This window comes from Neophocaena asiaeorientalis, unplaced genomic scaffold (genome assembly GCF_003031525.2).
Source record: "Neophocaena asiaeorientalis asiaeorientalis breed wild unplaced genomic scaffold, Neophocaena_asiaeorientalis_V1.1 scaffold26, whole genome shotgun sequence".
Classification (NCBI taxonomy): domain Eukaryota; kingdom Metazoa; phylum Chordata; class Mammalia; order Artiodactyla; family Phocoenidae; genus Neophocaena; species Neophocaena asiaeorientalis.
Genome location: NW_020173108.1, coordinates 8,862,735 through 8,877,680, shown reverse-complemented (window position 1 = coordinate 8,877,680; position 14,946 = coordinate 8,862,735). Strand labels below are relative to the sequence as shown.

At 34.8% G+C, this 14,946-nt stretch overlaps 1 protein-coding gene across 1 annotated transcript in view; it reads right to left on the bottom strand.

Annotated features, from left to right (window-relative positions):
• PJA2 (praja ring finger ubiquitin ligase 2) overlaps positions 1–14,946 on the bottom strand; it is a 55,058-nt gene that overhangs the window by 9,777 nt on the left and 30,335 nt on the right. The window contains exons 6-7 of the mRNA XM_024743336.1: positions 14,283–14,468; positions 8,670–8,781 (exon numbers count right to left, since the gene is read on the bottom strand). Coding sequence (XP_024599104.1) covers positions 8,670–8,781; positions 14,283–14,468 — 298 coding nt within the window. The remainder of the gene's footprint in view (positions 1–8,669; positions 8,782–14,282; positions 14,469–14,946) is intronic.

The window sequence follows — 14,946 nt, the reverse complement described above, 5'->3', positions numbered from 1 at the left end:
TCCTGATGAACATAGATGCAAAAATCCTCAACAAAATAGTAACAGACCATATTCAACAGCACATAAACAGATCACACACCATGATCAAGTGATATTTATCCCTGGGATGCAAGGATGGATCAACACATATGAATCAATAAATATGATACAGCACATTTATAAAATGAAAAGATAAAATGCATATGATCATCCCAATAGATGCAAAAAAAAAAAAAAAAAGAAAAAGAAAAGGAAAACACTCATTTGACAAAACACAGCATCCTTTCATGATAAAAACTTTTCACAGATGGGTATAGAAGGAACATACCTCAACATAATAAAGGCACACAAAGCCCACAGCTAACATCATAATCAACAGTGAAAGGTGGAAAGTTTTCCCCCTAAAATCAAGAACAAGACAAGGGTGCCCACTCTCACCACTCCTATTAAACATAATACAGAAATCCTAGCCAAAGTAATCAGGCAAGAAAAATAAATAAAAGGCATCAAATTGGAAAGGAGGAAGTAAAAGTGTCTTTGTTTGCAGATAAGATCTTATATATATAGAAATTCCTAGACTCCACACACACACACAAAAAGTTAGAACTAATCAACAAATTCAGTAAAGTTGCAGGATACAAAATCAACATATAGGAATCACTTGTGTTTCTATACATTAATAATAAAATATCTGAAAAAGAAATTTTAAAAAATCCCATTCATGACAGCATAAAAAATTTAATAAAATACTTAGGAATAAACTCAAGCAAAGAGGTGAAAGATCTATACACTGAAAACTATACTACTTTGCTGAAAGAAGACATGAATAATGCAAAGACATCCCATGTTCATGGATTGGAAGAATTAAAATATATGTTAAAATGTCCATTCTACCTAAAGCAATATACAGGTTTAATGCAATCCCTATCAAAATTCCAATGGCATTTTTCATGGAAATAGAAAAAAAATCTTAAAATCTGTACAGAACCACAAAAGATCCTCATCCTGAATAGCCAAAGCTGAAGCCATCACATTTCCTGATTTCAAACTATATACAAAACTGTAGTAATTAAAACAGTATGGTACTGGCATAAAAACAGACATATAGACCAAATAACAGAATCGAGAGACCAGAAATAAACCCTGGCAAATACGAACAACTGATAAGGGAGCTAGGAATACTCAATGGGGAAAGGATAATCTCTTCAGTAAATGGTACTGGGAAAACTGGATAATCACATGCATAAAGCTGAACCCCTACCTTACACCACCGACAAAAATTAACTTGAAATGGAATAAAAACTTACACATAAGGCCTGAAACTATAAAACTCCTAGAAGAAAATACTGAGAAAAAGTTCCTTGACATTGGTTTTGGCAATGATTTTCTGGATGTGACAACTAAAGCATAAGCAACAAAAGCAAAAATAAATAAGTGGACTACATTAAACTCAAAAGCTTCTGCATTGGGAAAAAACCAATCAACAAAATGAAAAGCCTAGCTACAAAGTGGGACAAAATATTTACAAATCATGTATCTGATAAGGGATCAATATTCAAAACACGTAAGGAACTTAAGAGCTAAAAAACAAACAATAAAAAAATAAGCAGAGGAACTGAATAGACATTTTTCCAAGGAAGACATACAAAAGGCCAACAGGTACATTAACAGATGCTCAATATCACTAATCATCAGGGAAATGCAAATCAAAACCACAATGAGATACCACCTCACACCTGTTAGAATGGCTATCATGAAAAAGACAAGAAATCAAAGTGTTGGTAAAGCTGGGGATATAAGGGAACCCTCATGCACTGTTGGTGGGAATGTTAACTGATGCAGCCACTATGGAAAACAGCAGAAAGTTCCCCCCAAAAAATTAAAAATAGAACTACCATATGATCCAACAACCCCACTTCTTGATAGTTATCTAAAGGAAATAAAATCAGGATCTTCACTGTAGTATTATTCACAATAGCTAAGATATAGAAACAACCTAAGCATCCACTTATGAATGAATGGATAAAGAAGGTGTGGTGTGGTGCGGTGGTGTGTGTGTGTGTGTGTGTGTGTGTGTGTGTATAGATCTATCTATATATCTATCTATAAAATGGAATATTATTTAGCCACGAGAAAAAAGGAAATCATGCCATTTGTGACAACATGGATGAAACTTGAGGGCATTATGCTAAGTGAAATAAGTCAGAGAGAGAAACACAAATACTGTATAATATAACTTATATGTGGAATCTAAAAAAGGTGAACTCATAGAAACAGAGAGGTTTCCAGAGTGGTTGCCAGAGACTGGGAGTTGGGGGAAATGGGCAGTTACTGGTCAAAGGGTACAAACTTCCAGTTATAAGATGAGTAAGTTCTGGGGATCCAAGGTAGCAAAGTGATTATAGGTAACAAATTGTACTATATACTTGAAAGTTGGTAAGAGAGTAAATCTTAAACATTCTCACCACAAGAAAGAAATGGTAATTATGTGAGGGGATGGAGGTTAACAACCCTACTGTGATAATAATTTCACAATATATGTGTATCATATCAACACACTGTACACCTTAAACTTACACAATGTTACATGTCAAATACATCCCAATAAAGCTGGAAAAATGTGGTATACACATGCAATGGAGTAGAAGTCAACCTTGAAAAAGAAGGGAATTCTGACACATGCTAAAACAAGGATGAACACTGAAGGCATTATGCTAAGTGAAATAGGCCAGTTACATTAGGATAAATATTGTATACCTGATATGAGGTACCTAAAGTAGTAAAATTCATAAGATAAACAGTAGAATGATGATTGCCACAGGATGAGGAAAGGAGGGAATGTGGTTAATTGTTTATGTATAATGCCATTTAACTATATACTTAAAAGTAGTTAGAATAGTAAATTTTACATTATGTGCCTGTTACCACAATAAAAAATAAACAAACTAGGCTTCCTAGGTAGGAATAGGATTCTTTCTGCCTGATGATTTGCGTTCTCTTGGATGGCAAACATTAATCTTTTGTATACTCCTCAAGATCTAGCCAAGATATTTTAGCAACTGTCTTTCCAAAAAGGATTTGAGATGACTTACAAAAAAGGATAAGGCCAAGGCCAAAGCAAAGTCAGGACTAAAAAAAGAGCGAGCAAAGAAAATTCACGGTAATAAAAGTTAATAAACATAGTTAATAACATTGAACACCAAATTTGACTCTGGATTTGCAGATAGATATTGCAAAAAGAAAAACTGTGCCAGTAATAGAATTATTGCCTCTGACAAATTCACCTTTCATTTCTGTCCTGGGAAAATAGATCTGGGTCCTTTAAATATTTTTCCTTTGTCAGCTACCATGATCTTAGGCTCTGCAGGAGAGGGTGCTGGAGAGACAACACAGGAGGAATGGGCTGTTTAGTTCTAGTGCGCTTGTTGGGAGCAGTGTGTGAGGCTTCCCTGTTGTGGGCTTCTGGAGCACAGACGGCTTCTGCACCAGGATCCTCCAGCGTGATGAAAGGTTTCTCCAGCACTTGGATCCGGAAGCACAGGCAGTTTCCCCAGAGCCTGACAGCTGCAGTATAAGGTGGCCAGCAGCTTCCCCTGGCACCCATCTTGGGTGGTTTTGTAGCAGGAGCGCTTCCAGTTAGTCTCTTCCCTGTGAATAGTTTCTTTAGCACTCCAAAGGTAGATTTTTGCCAAGATCCAGAGGGCAGATTTCCAGCAAGTTCTGCCAGCATAATAGCATAAACACTTCTCTAAGAGCCATGGTTGTGTCCTCTTCAACGCAGCCTAGATCTCAGCCCTGGGGGGTGGGGAGGTGGAGTGCTTCATCTCAGCCCTAAGGCTATTCCTTAAATCTACTATTCCTATATTCTTTAGAATTCACTTTACTTCCTAGTAGCCTAACTATAGTTAGTAATTCTTTATACTAAACTTACCCCATTCAAATTAATTGTTTTCTCCCTGTGACTGAGCTCAGACTGATAACTGGTATCAGGCATGATTCCATGAAGAATGGGATTGGTTTGGTTGAGCTTTTGGGCTTGAGCTCACTGCTGAGCTCTTTACCAACTGAAGAGGGATGCTATCAATCCATGGTCTTCAGTGGAATCAAAATTAAACTATCACTGTGGTTGAACACAATGAAGTGCCAACTAAAGCACATGTCTTGGGAACCCAGGTGGCTGCTGCACCTGACCTAATGGCAATAATGATGACTATAAAAACTGTGATGTGGGATGGATCCTTCTGAGCGCTCCTGCACGTTTACAAAGAGAAAGTGACAGACTTGGGCCCATTAACTCTCAAAGTGAAGCACGGTATAAGAACCAGAGCATGTCCATGATAACCCCGAAAAAAATCTCTTACTTCTGAAAATCAAACATACATTTTAAATTAAATTAATTCTCAGTCAAGTTTCTCAAAAATTATATCATTGATTGGTTAAAAAACAGGATTCTGAGACTTAGAATGGGGACATCTGATTGAACTCAGATGAAACTGACTATTTTGAATCCCCATGTCACTCTGAGCCTCCTTGTACCAGTAGGAGTAGCTTACCCTCCACAAACCAGCCTTCCTCTACTTGAAAATCCTGTGATAATTTCAAGTATAGAGTATACATCTCTTAGTACTTCTATGTCCAAGAGTATAAAGTTACCAGAAAACTACAGCAGCCAAAAAAGGCAGGATGATTGAGGACACAGACTCTTGAGAAATGTAGGTTTGGGTCACACCACCAAGTAAAGAATCCCAACCAGGTGAGATTCTTGCTGATGACAGAGAAAATAAGGAAGAAGACACTATAGCTATGAATTACAGCCTGTGACCAAATACAGAAACAAGGACTAGTAGCTTTGCATATTTTCTATTTGCTTGTTATATGTATATATTTATCTGTATCTACTAACCATTTTCTTTTTTCCCGTCCTTCCCATTTTTATTTTATATAGCAGTCAACTTTACAATTTAATCTGTATATAAGAGAATATTCAGTATGACTGACAATTTATGAAGTAATTAATATAGCCAGCGATGAATACAATGACTCTTGGGACTGTTCATCTGTTCATTCTGGGGAAAAGGTGAAACTTCTTCTTTTGTTAGAATAGCTGTATCTTGTTGGGTAGAAATATAGCTGTACTGTCATTAGACGGCAGTTGAAATGTGTGTAGAAAGGTGTATACAGAATCCAAGTAGTCAAAAATATGGACTGTTCCAATAATCAGTTATTGCTTCTCAGATCTAAATTCACTGTTTTTGTAAGCTCTGTGAAAATGGATTTGGGCCATTTAAATATATTCCCTTCTGACAGTTGTCATGATGTTAAGCTTTGTTCATAGAGGATGCTGAAGAGACAGTGCAGAAGGAAAGGGGCTTTGCTTCTGATCCTGTTCCCACATTCCTTTTTATACTCACCGTTTTTCCACTTTATAAATAAAAGCATACTTCTTCCCCCTTCAAAGGGGCAATCTGAAATACTGGGGTCAAACTGAACTATAATGACTGATAAGAAATCTTTGTAGATGGCTTCCAATTTTCTACTTTCAAAAAAAAATAGGAGGATCTAAACAACTTGCCAAGTTTTTGTGATTTTGGTAAATATCTGAGAAGAATTCAGTGACAATGCTATGATAAACTCCTTCCATCCCTACCAATTTACTTATTTGAATAAGGATTTTCAATCTACATTCATAAGATAAAAAACAGAAATAAAGTTGATGCTGAATTATGCCTCATTCTAGGAATAAAATTCACTCACAAAGTAATTAGGAAGGGAAAAAAGCTTCTATCTCATTAAGAGATACATTTCTAGTAAAATTTTACTTTATGTTTAAGTAATTATTTATCAAATTTTATAACAGTTCGTTTTTGATCAATAGACACAACAAACAATTTTATACTCAATCTAAACCAATTTTTTTTACATTTAAATTCCTGAACATATTTTTATTGCAAAAGTGATATAATAGGGTAAATAATATTACTTAAGATTTATGCCAAAAAATTTTAGATGTCAACGTAAAGATGTGCAAAGGAATACTTTTTTTTTTCCCAAGATTTCTTTGGGAGTGAGTAAAAAGCTTTAAAATCATTTTTTCAAACAGTTAAATATCTTAAATATTTTGCCCTCATATCTGAGACAGAGATATGAGGCAAATGTTTATTGCCAATGTGTTCACCAGTATCTACTACCTGAAAAGAAAGAACAGCCTAGTACTGGAAAAATAACAGAAATGAAAACAACCACTGACAGAGATAGGGCTGCTGAGAAAAAAAACAAATCAAAGCACTCAGTTTGTCTTATTACTTGTTTTTGCTTTATTTAAAGAATGTTAGTATTAAATTTAAAAGGAAAAATCCTAAATTATAAATTATTTCAGTTTCATTTTTCAAAATGAATAAGTGCATGCTAGAAAAATAAAGATTTCTAGAGAGTGATAGGAAGAAGGAACTGTATTGATTCTCTAGAAGAGAAGAAGCATGTCTCAATCAAATTCAAATAAAATAAAGCTGAGCACTAAATCTGAAGAAGCTGTTATGCTGCAGAGAAGGGGAAACATTTAATGCTATTAATCTGAAACAGAAGGATAGATGGGTAAGAACAACTGAAAGCGGCAGTGCCACTGGGTTCCTGAGAGCAGGAGGCAACAATGTGGAGACTCTATGTTCCCTGGACATACTACATTCTTTCCTTCCTCTTGTCTTTGTCCACTCTGCTAATGCCTTCACCTAGCATGATCTCTCATGACGTCTCTCTTGCTCTTCTTTCAAGATGCCAATCAAATGTCACAGTTCCCATTAGTAATAAACAATAAAACTTTTAATTTTCAAAACTTCTTTATAAAGACATCTCCATATTGTAGGAATCATAAACCACTAGCATAATAATGGAAACAAACTATTTAACGACTGTGAAACCAGACTCTAATATTGATGTATATTCCATGTGGTCACTTAAAATGTCTTTAACTCAAGGAAGTTAGTGATCCTTAGTCTTTATATATTCTATTCCTGATGCAGGTTATCATGCTGTGTCACTGTTTCCCATGTGTCAGAATTTGGCAAGGCAAGTTATATAATCTGGGAAAAGTCCTAAGTGTATTAGCCTGTCGCATGATATTCTGACTTTTCTTCTAGTACATAGTATTTTTCTTTTTCTTCTTCCAGTTTTATTGAGATATAATTGACATACAGCACCATGTAAGTTTAACATATATAGCATAATGATGTGACTTACATACACCATGAAATGATTATCCCAATAAGTTTAGTGAGCACCCATCATCTCAATATAGATGCAAAATTAAAGAAATAGAAAAAAAGTTATTTCCTTGTGATGAGAACTCTTAGGATTTACTCTCTCAACAACTTTCATATACAATATACAGCAGTGTTAATTATATTTATCATGTTGCACATTACAACCCTAGTACTTATTTATCTTATAACTGAAAGTTTATGCCTTTTGACTACCTTCATCCAATTCCCCCTCCCCCCAACCCCCTGCCTCTAGTAACCACAAATCTGATTCTTTTCCTGAGTTTGTTTTTGAAGTATAATTGACCTAGCACACTGTATTAGTTCGTTACACTACATAGTGATTTGATATTTCTATACATTTCAAAATGATCACCATGATACACAGTATTTCTGCTATGGTCACTTTGAGAAAAACATACACTATAATGCATAACTGACAGCAATGATCTCCATGGAAGATTACACACACTTAAAAAAGTGATACCAATGCAGAGCTAACTTGTGTGTGTACCTGTGCATGCATATGTGTGTGTAGATAAATAGGTCTGGATCTCCCTATCTACCTAATACCTAATTTATAAATCTAAACTTCCCTGCATCGGCAGGTGGACTCTCAACCACTGCGCCACCAGGACTGGGCTTTCTGATCTCATAACATTTCAAGATAAAATGGTATTATAGTGTTCCTGAAAGTTCCCTCTTTCATTTTTGTTCTCTCACTTTTGACTCATTCACGTTATTACTGTTCATCTACTTTGGAAATCACTGTGGAAATAGTGATTTAAAGAAAGACTTCTTACAACAAAATCCACTAGTGCAGGGGAAGTTCCCAAACATGAAAATGCTTGGGCTTTTGACCATAGGCAAATACAATTATGAACAAGTTATTGTGTTTTGGTCAAATAAAGCAAAGAAGGCAAGACAGACAGGCACCAAATGTGCCACATTTATTAACCTGTGTATGTGTGTGGGGATGAGAGGGAATAACTTTTCTAACTACATTAAGCAGCTAGATAGATTCAGAAGCCTTAAGAACCAAAAAAGGGAAGTGATTTGTAATATATCTTTAGAGATCTTTAATTGAAGTTAACAAATATACCTGTGTGTGTGTGTGTGTGTGTATAAAATATTCAGATTCACAGACCTGTATACAGTAATTCTATAGAGAAAGAACATTTTCTAAATGCAAGCAAAACAAACACTTTACATTCTGTAGTAAAAACTGGAAAATACTGTAATTTTAGGCAAATTGGCAGGATGTCAAGTACAATTTCTATACACATACTGAATCACTATTCAGTAATTGTTATTAAATTGGTAAGAAAATTATTCACCTTTTCTTAAAAGCAGTTAAAGAAACCTTTAATTGTTATCACTTGGCATCCCACCAACCTATATATGGGTACCAGAGCACTAAAATAAGCACTAAAATACCTCCATAGCCTGGGCTAAGCGTTCTTCTAGTGCCATGTAAGTGAGGAACTGAGGGTCCACATAAGAAATAGCTTCAGCAACTCCTAGTCCATCTGCAAAGCCGTCAAACAGGCTGGAAAAAAAAGTACAACCGTGATTTGGGAAACCTTTATAGTGAAGACATAATTATATTAGCATACTGACAAGCCAATAAAGATGCTACAAGCAGAAAACCTTAAAATATTTTAATATAAATCTCGTGCGGTGAGGGGCAGGAAGAACCCAACAGAACAGTTAAATGCTAAGCATGAGGAGGTAAGATACTATTCCCAGCCCCAATAGGCTGCCACACTCACTGCACAAAGTTTGTAAGAAAATTCTCTGTTTCTAGTTCTAGCTCTGGGAACTGTTTACGGCTGGGATAAAGGTAGTATCTAGAAATCAGCAGACATCACATGGTACAAAGGAACAGACGTTTTCCTACAATTCCCTCCTAATTCTTTACCATATCTTTCCCCTTTATTTTAGTTTCCAATCTAAATTTAGGTGAGAACATGTTAAGAATACTGCATTTATTTTAATTCTTTCATTGTTCAAAGCCTCTTTTTCTTCTCTTACCTTGTACTGCTTAATTACTTCGGGCTTAAGAAAATTTTATTTTCTCAAGTATATCTCATTAATCTCTCTTCTATTCTTCTAAAAACTAGGGCTCCTCCCTTATTATTCAGTTTGAAAAAGATTTAGCTCCTAACTGCTCATTTTTATTATTAGTATTTTTTTCTGAAGGGTTGTAAGCCCCTTGAAGAAAAATATTATGTCTTAATCTGGTCCTTATCTGCTTCCTCTATGCCTACATATACATGGATTCCTCCTTTTTCTCTAGTCTTAGAAATATTAAGTATTTCAAGATTCAGAAAACATTAAGTATATCCTCAGTCCTCTTCTTTCTAAACCTTGTTCCCTCGGCAATTACATTCAAGTCCACCCCTTCAATTATCCTTTCTACAGATGATCCCTAAACCTCTAATTCCAAAATCCCTCTTGAGTTCTTGACCTACATTTTTAGTTTTCTGTGGGGCACTTTACCTCAATGAACTCCTACCACCTCAAATCCAAGATCTCCAAAACGGAGCTTATTTTGTCTACCTAAAGGAAAACTTCTGTTGACTTCCGCATTTCTATCAGAAACTGAATATCATAGTCAGAAAAATCCAGTTACACATGCTAGCTCAAAACAGTTATGATGTCAATCTTTCTGCCACCATTAAAATTACAAATCTATTGCCCAGAGATACAGAAGTACTCTTATGAAGAATATATTAAAGCTTCATAGTATCTAGAAATCAGCAGACATCACATGGTACAAAGGAACAGACATTTTCCTACAATCACAGATTTTAGAATTAGAATTAAAACTAAGATTACTGAATAAACCTCCTCTGCAATACTAGAACTCATTCATCTATCAGTGAAATGTAGTGCAAAGAGGAAGAGTCTTGGAGTCAGATAGGAATTTAATGTCACATTTAACTGAGTCATAGTTAAACAGTATGAAAATATTATTTAACTGTTACTGTTTCTTTTATCTGTAAAACAAATTAAATGAGTAGATGCACACAGGTGCCTTGCACAGAGATGGCACCAGAGTAGGCATTCAAGAAACAGTAGAACCATTTCCTCCATGCGGAAAACATACCGCTTTCTAAGCAGGTGCATGCAGTATGGGAGAGTCCTAATAGAAGTTTGAAACTTATGTGAAGTAAGTGCTCTAGTTCTGCCTGCTGAAGCAACACAAACTATGCCCACTTTCCCTTCGCAGAAAACTCCTTCAAATGATTGGAGTCAACTATCCCCCAATAATTCTTTTCTTCTCTAGGCCAAACAAATCTAGACACTCAGAGCATGGTATTTGATTGTAATTTGGTAACTTAAGAATAATCAGCTAATATTAAAAATTCTAGTATCATTCATTTGATAAACACTATGGTCATAACTGTCTCAGACAACAATCACCAAGGACACTAAAACTAGTAGTTGGAAGCTTGGTAGTTTGAAAGGAAACAGGTTATCTTCCCACTAGACGCTTACATAAAGCTAAAAATGGCAACTGTACAGTGATGATATCTGAAAGATAAAACCTTTACGAAGTGATCAGAATTAACATCATCAGTAATGGGACAATTCGACACCATGTGCCTTCTGATATGAACTGAGAACAGAACATTGTTTCTAAGGTATTCCTGCTAAAAATGTGTAACTCGAATCTAATTATGACATTGGACAAAACCAACCTGAGGGACATTCTACAAAATAAATGGCCTGTACTTTTAAAAATGTCAAAGTTATAAAAGACAAAGAAGACTGAGGAAAATTCCAGGTTAAAAGAAACTAAAGAAACATGTTAACTAACATGGTGGTCTTGGATTGGACCAAAAATGGCATTAGTGGGACAATTACAGACATTTGAATAGGTGTGTAGATTAGATAATCGTATTGTATCAGTGTTAATTTCCTCATTTTGACAATTTTATTATGCTATATAAGAAAATATCCTTGTTTTTATGAAATTCATTCTAGGCTATTTATGAGTAAAGAGGCATCATGTTTGCAACTTACACATAAATGCGTCAGAAAAAAAATATGAATATAAAGAAAGGAAAGAAAGAATGGTAACACAAATGTGGTAAATGTTAACATTTAGGGAATCTTAGAGATATATGGGAATTTTCTGTACTACTTTTTCCATTTTTCTGTAAGTCTGAAATAATTTCAAAGGAGTTTAAAAATTCTATTATTAAAGCATGGTAATATCCACAAAGAATTAATTTCTCACAATCTTATTAGGTTAATTATTACAACCCTGATTTCTTATTAAGTTAATAATTATTAAAAAATAATAATTATAACCCCAATTTCTAGCCAAAAGAAAGCTTAAGTTGTTATCAAAGAATAAATAAATGGTACATTTGGGATATGTCTAAATCCAAAATCTATGTTTTCTCCACATCAACTCCTACCACACCAATCTATGAAATATTCTCTGGTTATTCTACAATATTTCTGTGACTTAGTCAAAACAAATAAACCAACAAACTTTTGATAGAGGACTTTTTCCATTTTCCTTTAAGCTAAAATAAAAAAACCAAAGGGATTTAATTTTTTTCCTAAGCAGTGGCAAAACTGAAAAGAAAGTGTCTCAAATTTTGGCTTTAGATAAGAATTGCTGCTGTTTGTCATGGCTTTTCCTTTTAGTTGTCAAAATGACATGATATTTTAATATGAAAATCAAACCATATTTTCACCTTATCAACATTTAGCTACTACCATATAAATTGAATAGAGTACCACAAAAGCAAATAAGGAGGTATTGCCATATCTAGACAAAATTCAGAACAGTAACCTTCAAAAATTTTGTCTTAAAATCAATGCTAAATTGTTTTCCATATTAAAAAAAAAAGTACTTTGAAGCTCCCCAAATTTTGAAACAACCAGCAATGTCTCTAAAATCTTAATACAACAGCCATATCTAGAAAGATCATCAATGAATTAGAAGTTTTCAAATTTAAGCTAAATTTTGTTCAATAAAGACCTTGATTATACCTTCAAATTTTTATGTGAGGGCTTCCCTGGTGGCACAGTGGTTAAGAATCCGCCTGCCAATGCAGGGGACACGGGTTCGAGCCCTGGTCCGGGAAGATCCCACATGTCGTGGAGCAATTAAGCCCGTGCGCCACAACTACTGAGCCTGCACTCTCTGCGTGCCTAAAGCCCGAGCTCCGCAACTAGAGAAGCCACTGCAATGAGAAGCCTGCACACCATGACAAAGAGTAGCCCCCGCTCACCGCAACTAGAGAAAAGCAACGCAGCCAAGAATAAATAAAATAATTAAGAAAAAAAAAAAGCTGGTGGGACCAATGGACTGCAAAAACAAGTGGAGAAAAAAAATTTTTATGTGAAACCTGTTTTGAAAGTTACTTAGAAATACATCCAATACATCGAGATCTTAAAAAATATCACACATCTCAGTAATGTCACCTCTTGTTAATCTGTCCTAAAGAAATAAACTGAAGTACAAATCAAGTTTTATGGGGGGGAAGTTTACTGCACTATTTCAATGGGGAAGTAATTAAATTTTAGTGCATCTATAGGATGGAGCACCTATATAATGGAGCTGTAAAAATTATATTCATAAAATTTGAAAAATGTGCAAAAGAACATAATTCCTCATATAAAACCATAACTGCTTCCCAACACACATAGATGACACTAAATCGGCAATTCTGTCACCTGCTGAGCACTGTAATGACTTTGTATAATGTCATCAGAGAAGACATCAGAATTAACAAGGAGTTCAGTAACAGGGGAATAGGCAGACATATAAGAGGGAAGAGATGAAGGGGGTGTCAAGATCGCCAAGACTAGGACTAGATGAAGCCACTGATTTTCCACAATGTTTGGGAAGACAGAAAATAGGTTTTGGAGGAGAATATTTAGGATGGAATTACAAATTGTGTGGCTGTGAGGAAACCCCACTTCTACTTCCACAACATGGTCAATAAGGGTCTGCTCTGAACATATAATTTTTTTCTTCCCCTGGGGAGTGAGAAAAGTAAACAGTAAGGAGGAATTCATAGAGATGTTGAGTTTCATGTCTGGAACAATTTGGAGAAATACAAAGAAGTAACTAAACACTCAGAAAGAGAAATTGAAGACACAAAGCAGGCCTTAAAAGCATAAGTTCTAGAAACTTGCAGGGTTACCAGGGGTATGAATGAGTTTTTCTTACCTTTATTTTTCTAAATTTTCTGTAAGGAATTTTAACCAGAAAAACAAGACAAATTCTTAAAAATATATCTGTGCAGAGATGAAAACGAGGGTAGTACCAAGTCATGATTTTTCCAGAAAAAGTAACAAAAAGGGACTAGTTGGAACATTCCCTCTATATCTCAATAACTAGCTGCTTCCAGAGGGTTACTGCACACTTGAAAAATAAGTCTAAGTTTATAAACCAAAACAGTTAAATTCTGATCATTATACCATGAGCCATAACAATTCTATAATCCATTTAATTTATATGTTACTTTTATTTGAAGCTCACTGTTCTTTGTCAGCATAAAGTAAATTTAATACATTCAACATTTCTGAGAAGGTACAATTATATTTCCCATATTTTGCATATGGAGAAGGAAAACTATAGTCTTATGATTCAATCACAGGTTTTGAAATTCTTCAGGTAGTATTCATCATGGACTTTTTATTTTTAAAGGATTATACTAAGTGTTATATTAAGGAGATTGGGATACATGACATGTATTTGTTGTATAAAAATTTTTTTTAAAAAGCCAAGTTTAAAAGTCGGAAACCTCAAACCATTAAGTGTATAAATAACTAGGATATAAAGTGAGCTTCCACAGAGCTAACGGTCAAAGAAGGAAGAGGTCATGACTGGAGTAAGAAAGAAGTTCACCTATGAAGTGACACCTGAAATGAGTTTTGAGGAGAGGAAGACTGACAGATGAGAAAACTGAGCTATTTCTTAGCTGATTATCAAAGATTCAGTTTTCATAATTAAGAATCAAAAACAAATTCTACTCAATGATCAATTAAGGATGGTAAACACACTGTGCTACATACCTCCAGTCCACATCCAAGTCTTCACTCACACTGGAGTCATCCTCAAGGTTATTGTTACCATCCAACATGAAAGCTTCTGGCTGTGCAAATTCGTTGGCAGGCTCATTTCCTTCATCACTGCTGCTTTCATTGACTTCATTGTACTGTAACCAAGGAATTTCTCCTTCTTCCAAGGATGTCTGTTCCCTAATACAAACATTTTAATGGAAGAAAAAATATTATTTTTAAAACACATCATAAATTTTTTCTTTAAAGAGTTCTATTTAGTGCAAGTAGATTCTTTATTCTTTGAGTTCTAAATTCTTGGTACTTAGATGATTCTAAAAATCTGTTTTCTTTAAAATGTAAAATTATTTAAAAGGGAAGCAAATTTGTTATAGAGTCATATGTATATAGAAATAGCTCCTAATTACATAATAACCTATTTATTTGATATACATACTATGTTCCTATATTTCCTCTTTTGCAGGAGAAAAATAAGAAAAACTCATCCTAGACAATCTGAATCTTTAAGCCCTGATCTTGAGTAGTTTCCCTTCACAGTTAAAATAAAACCCAAATGCTCAGCCCAGCCTACAAATCTCTACGTTATACATGCTTTCCCCTCAGCCCTCTTTTCCAACTCTTCCTATATTCCTCACCGCTCTTCCCCCATCCCTCATTT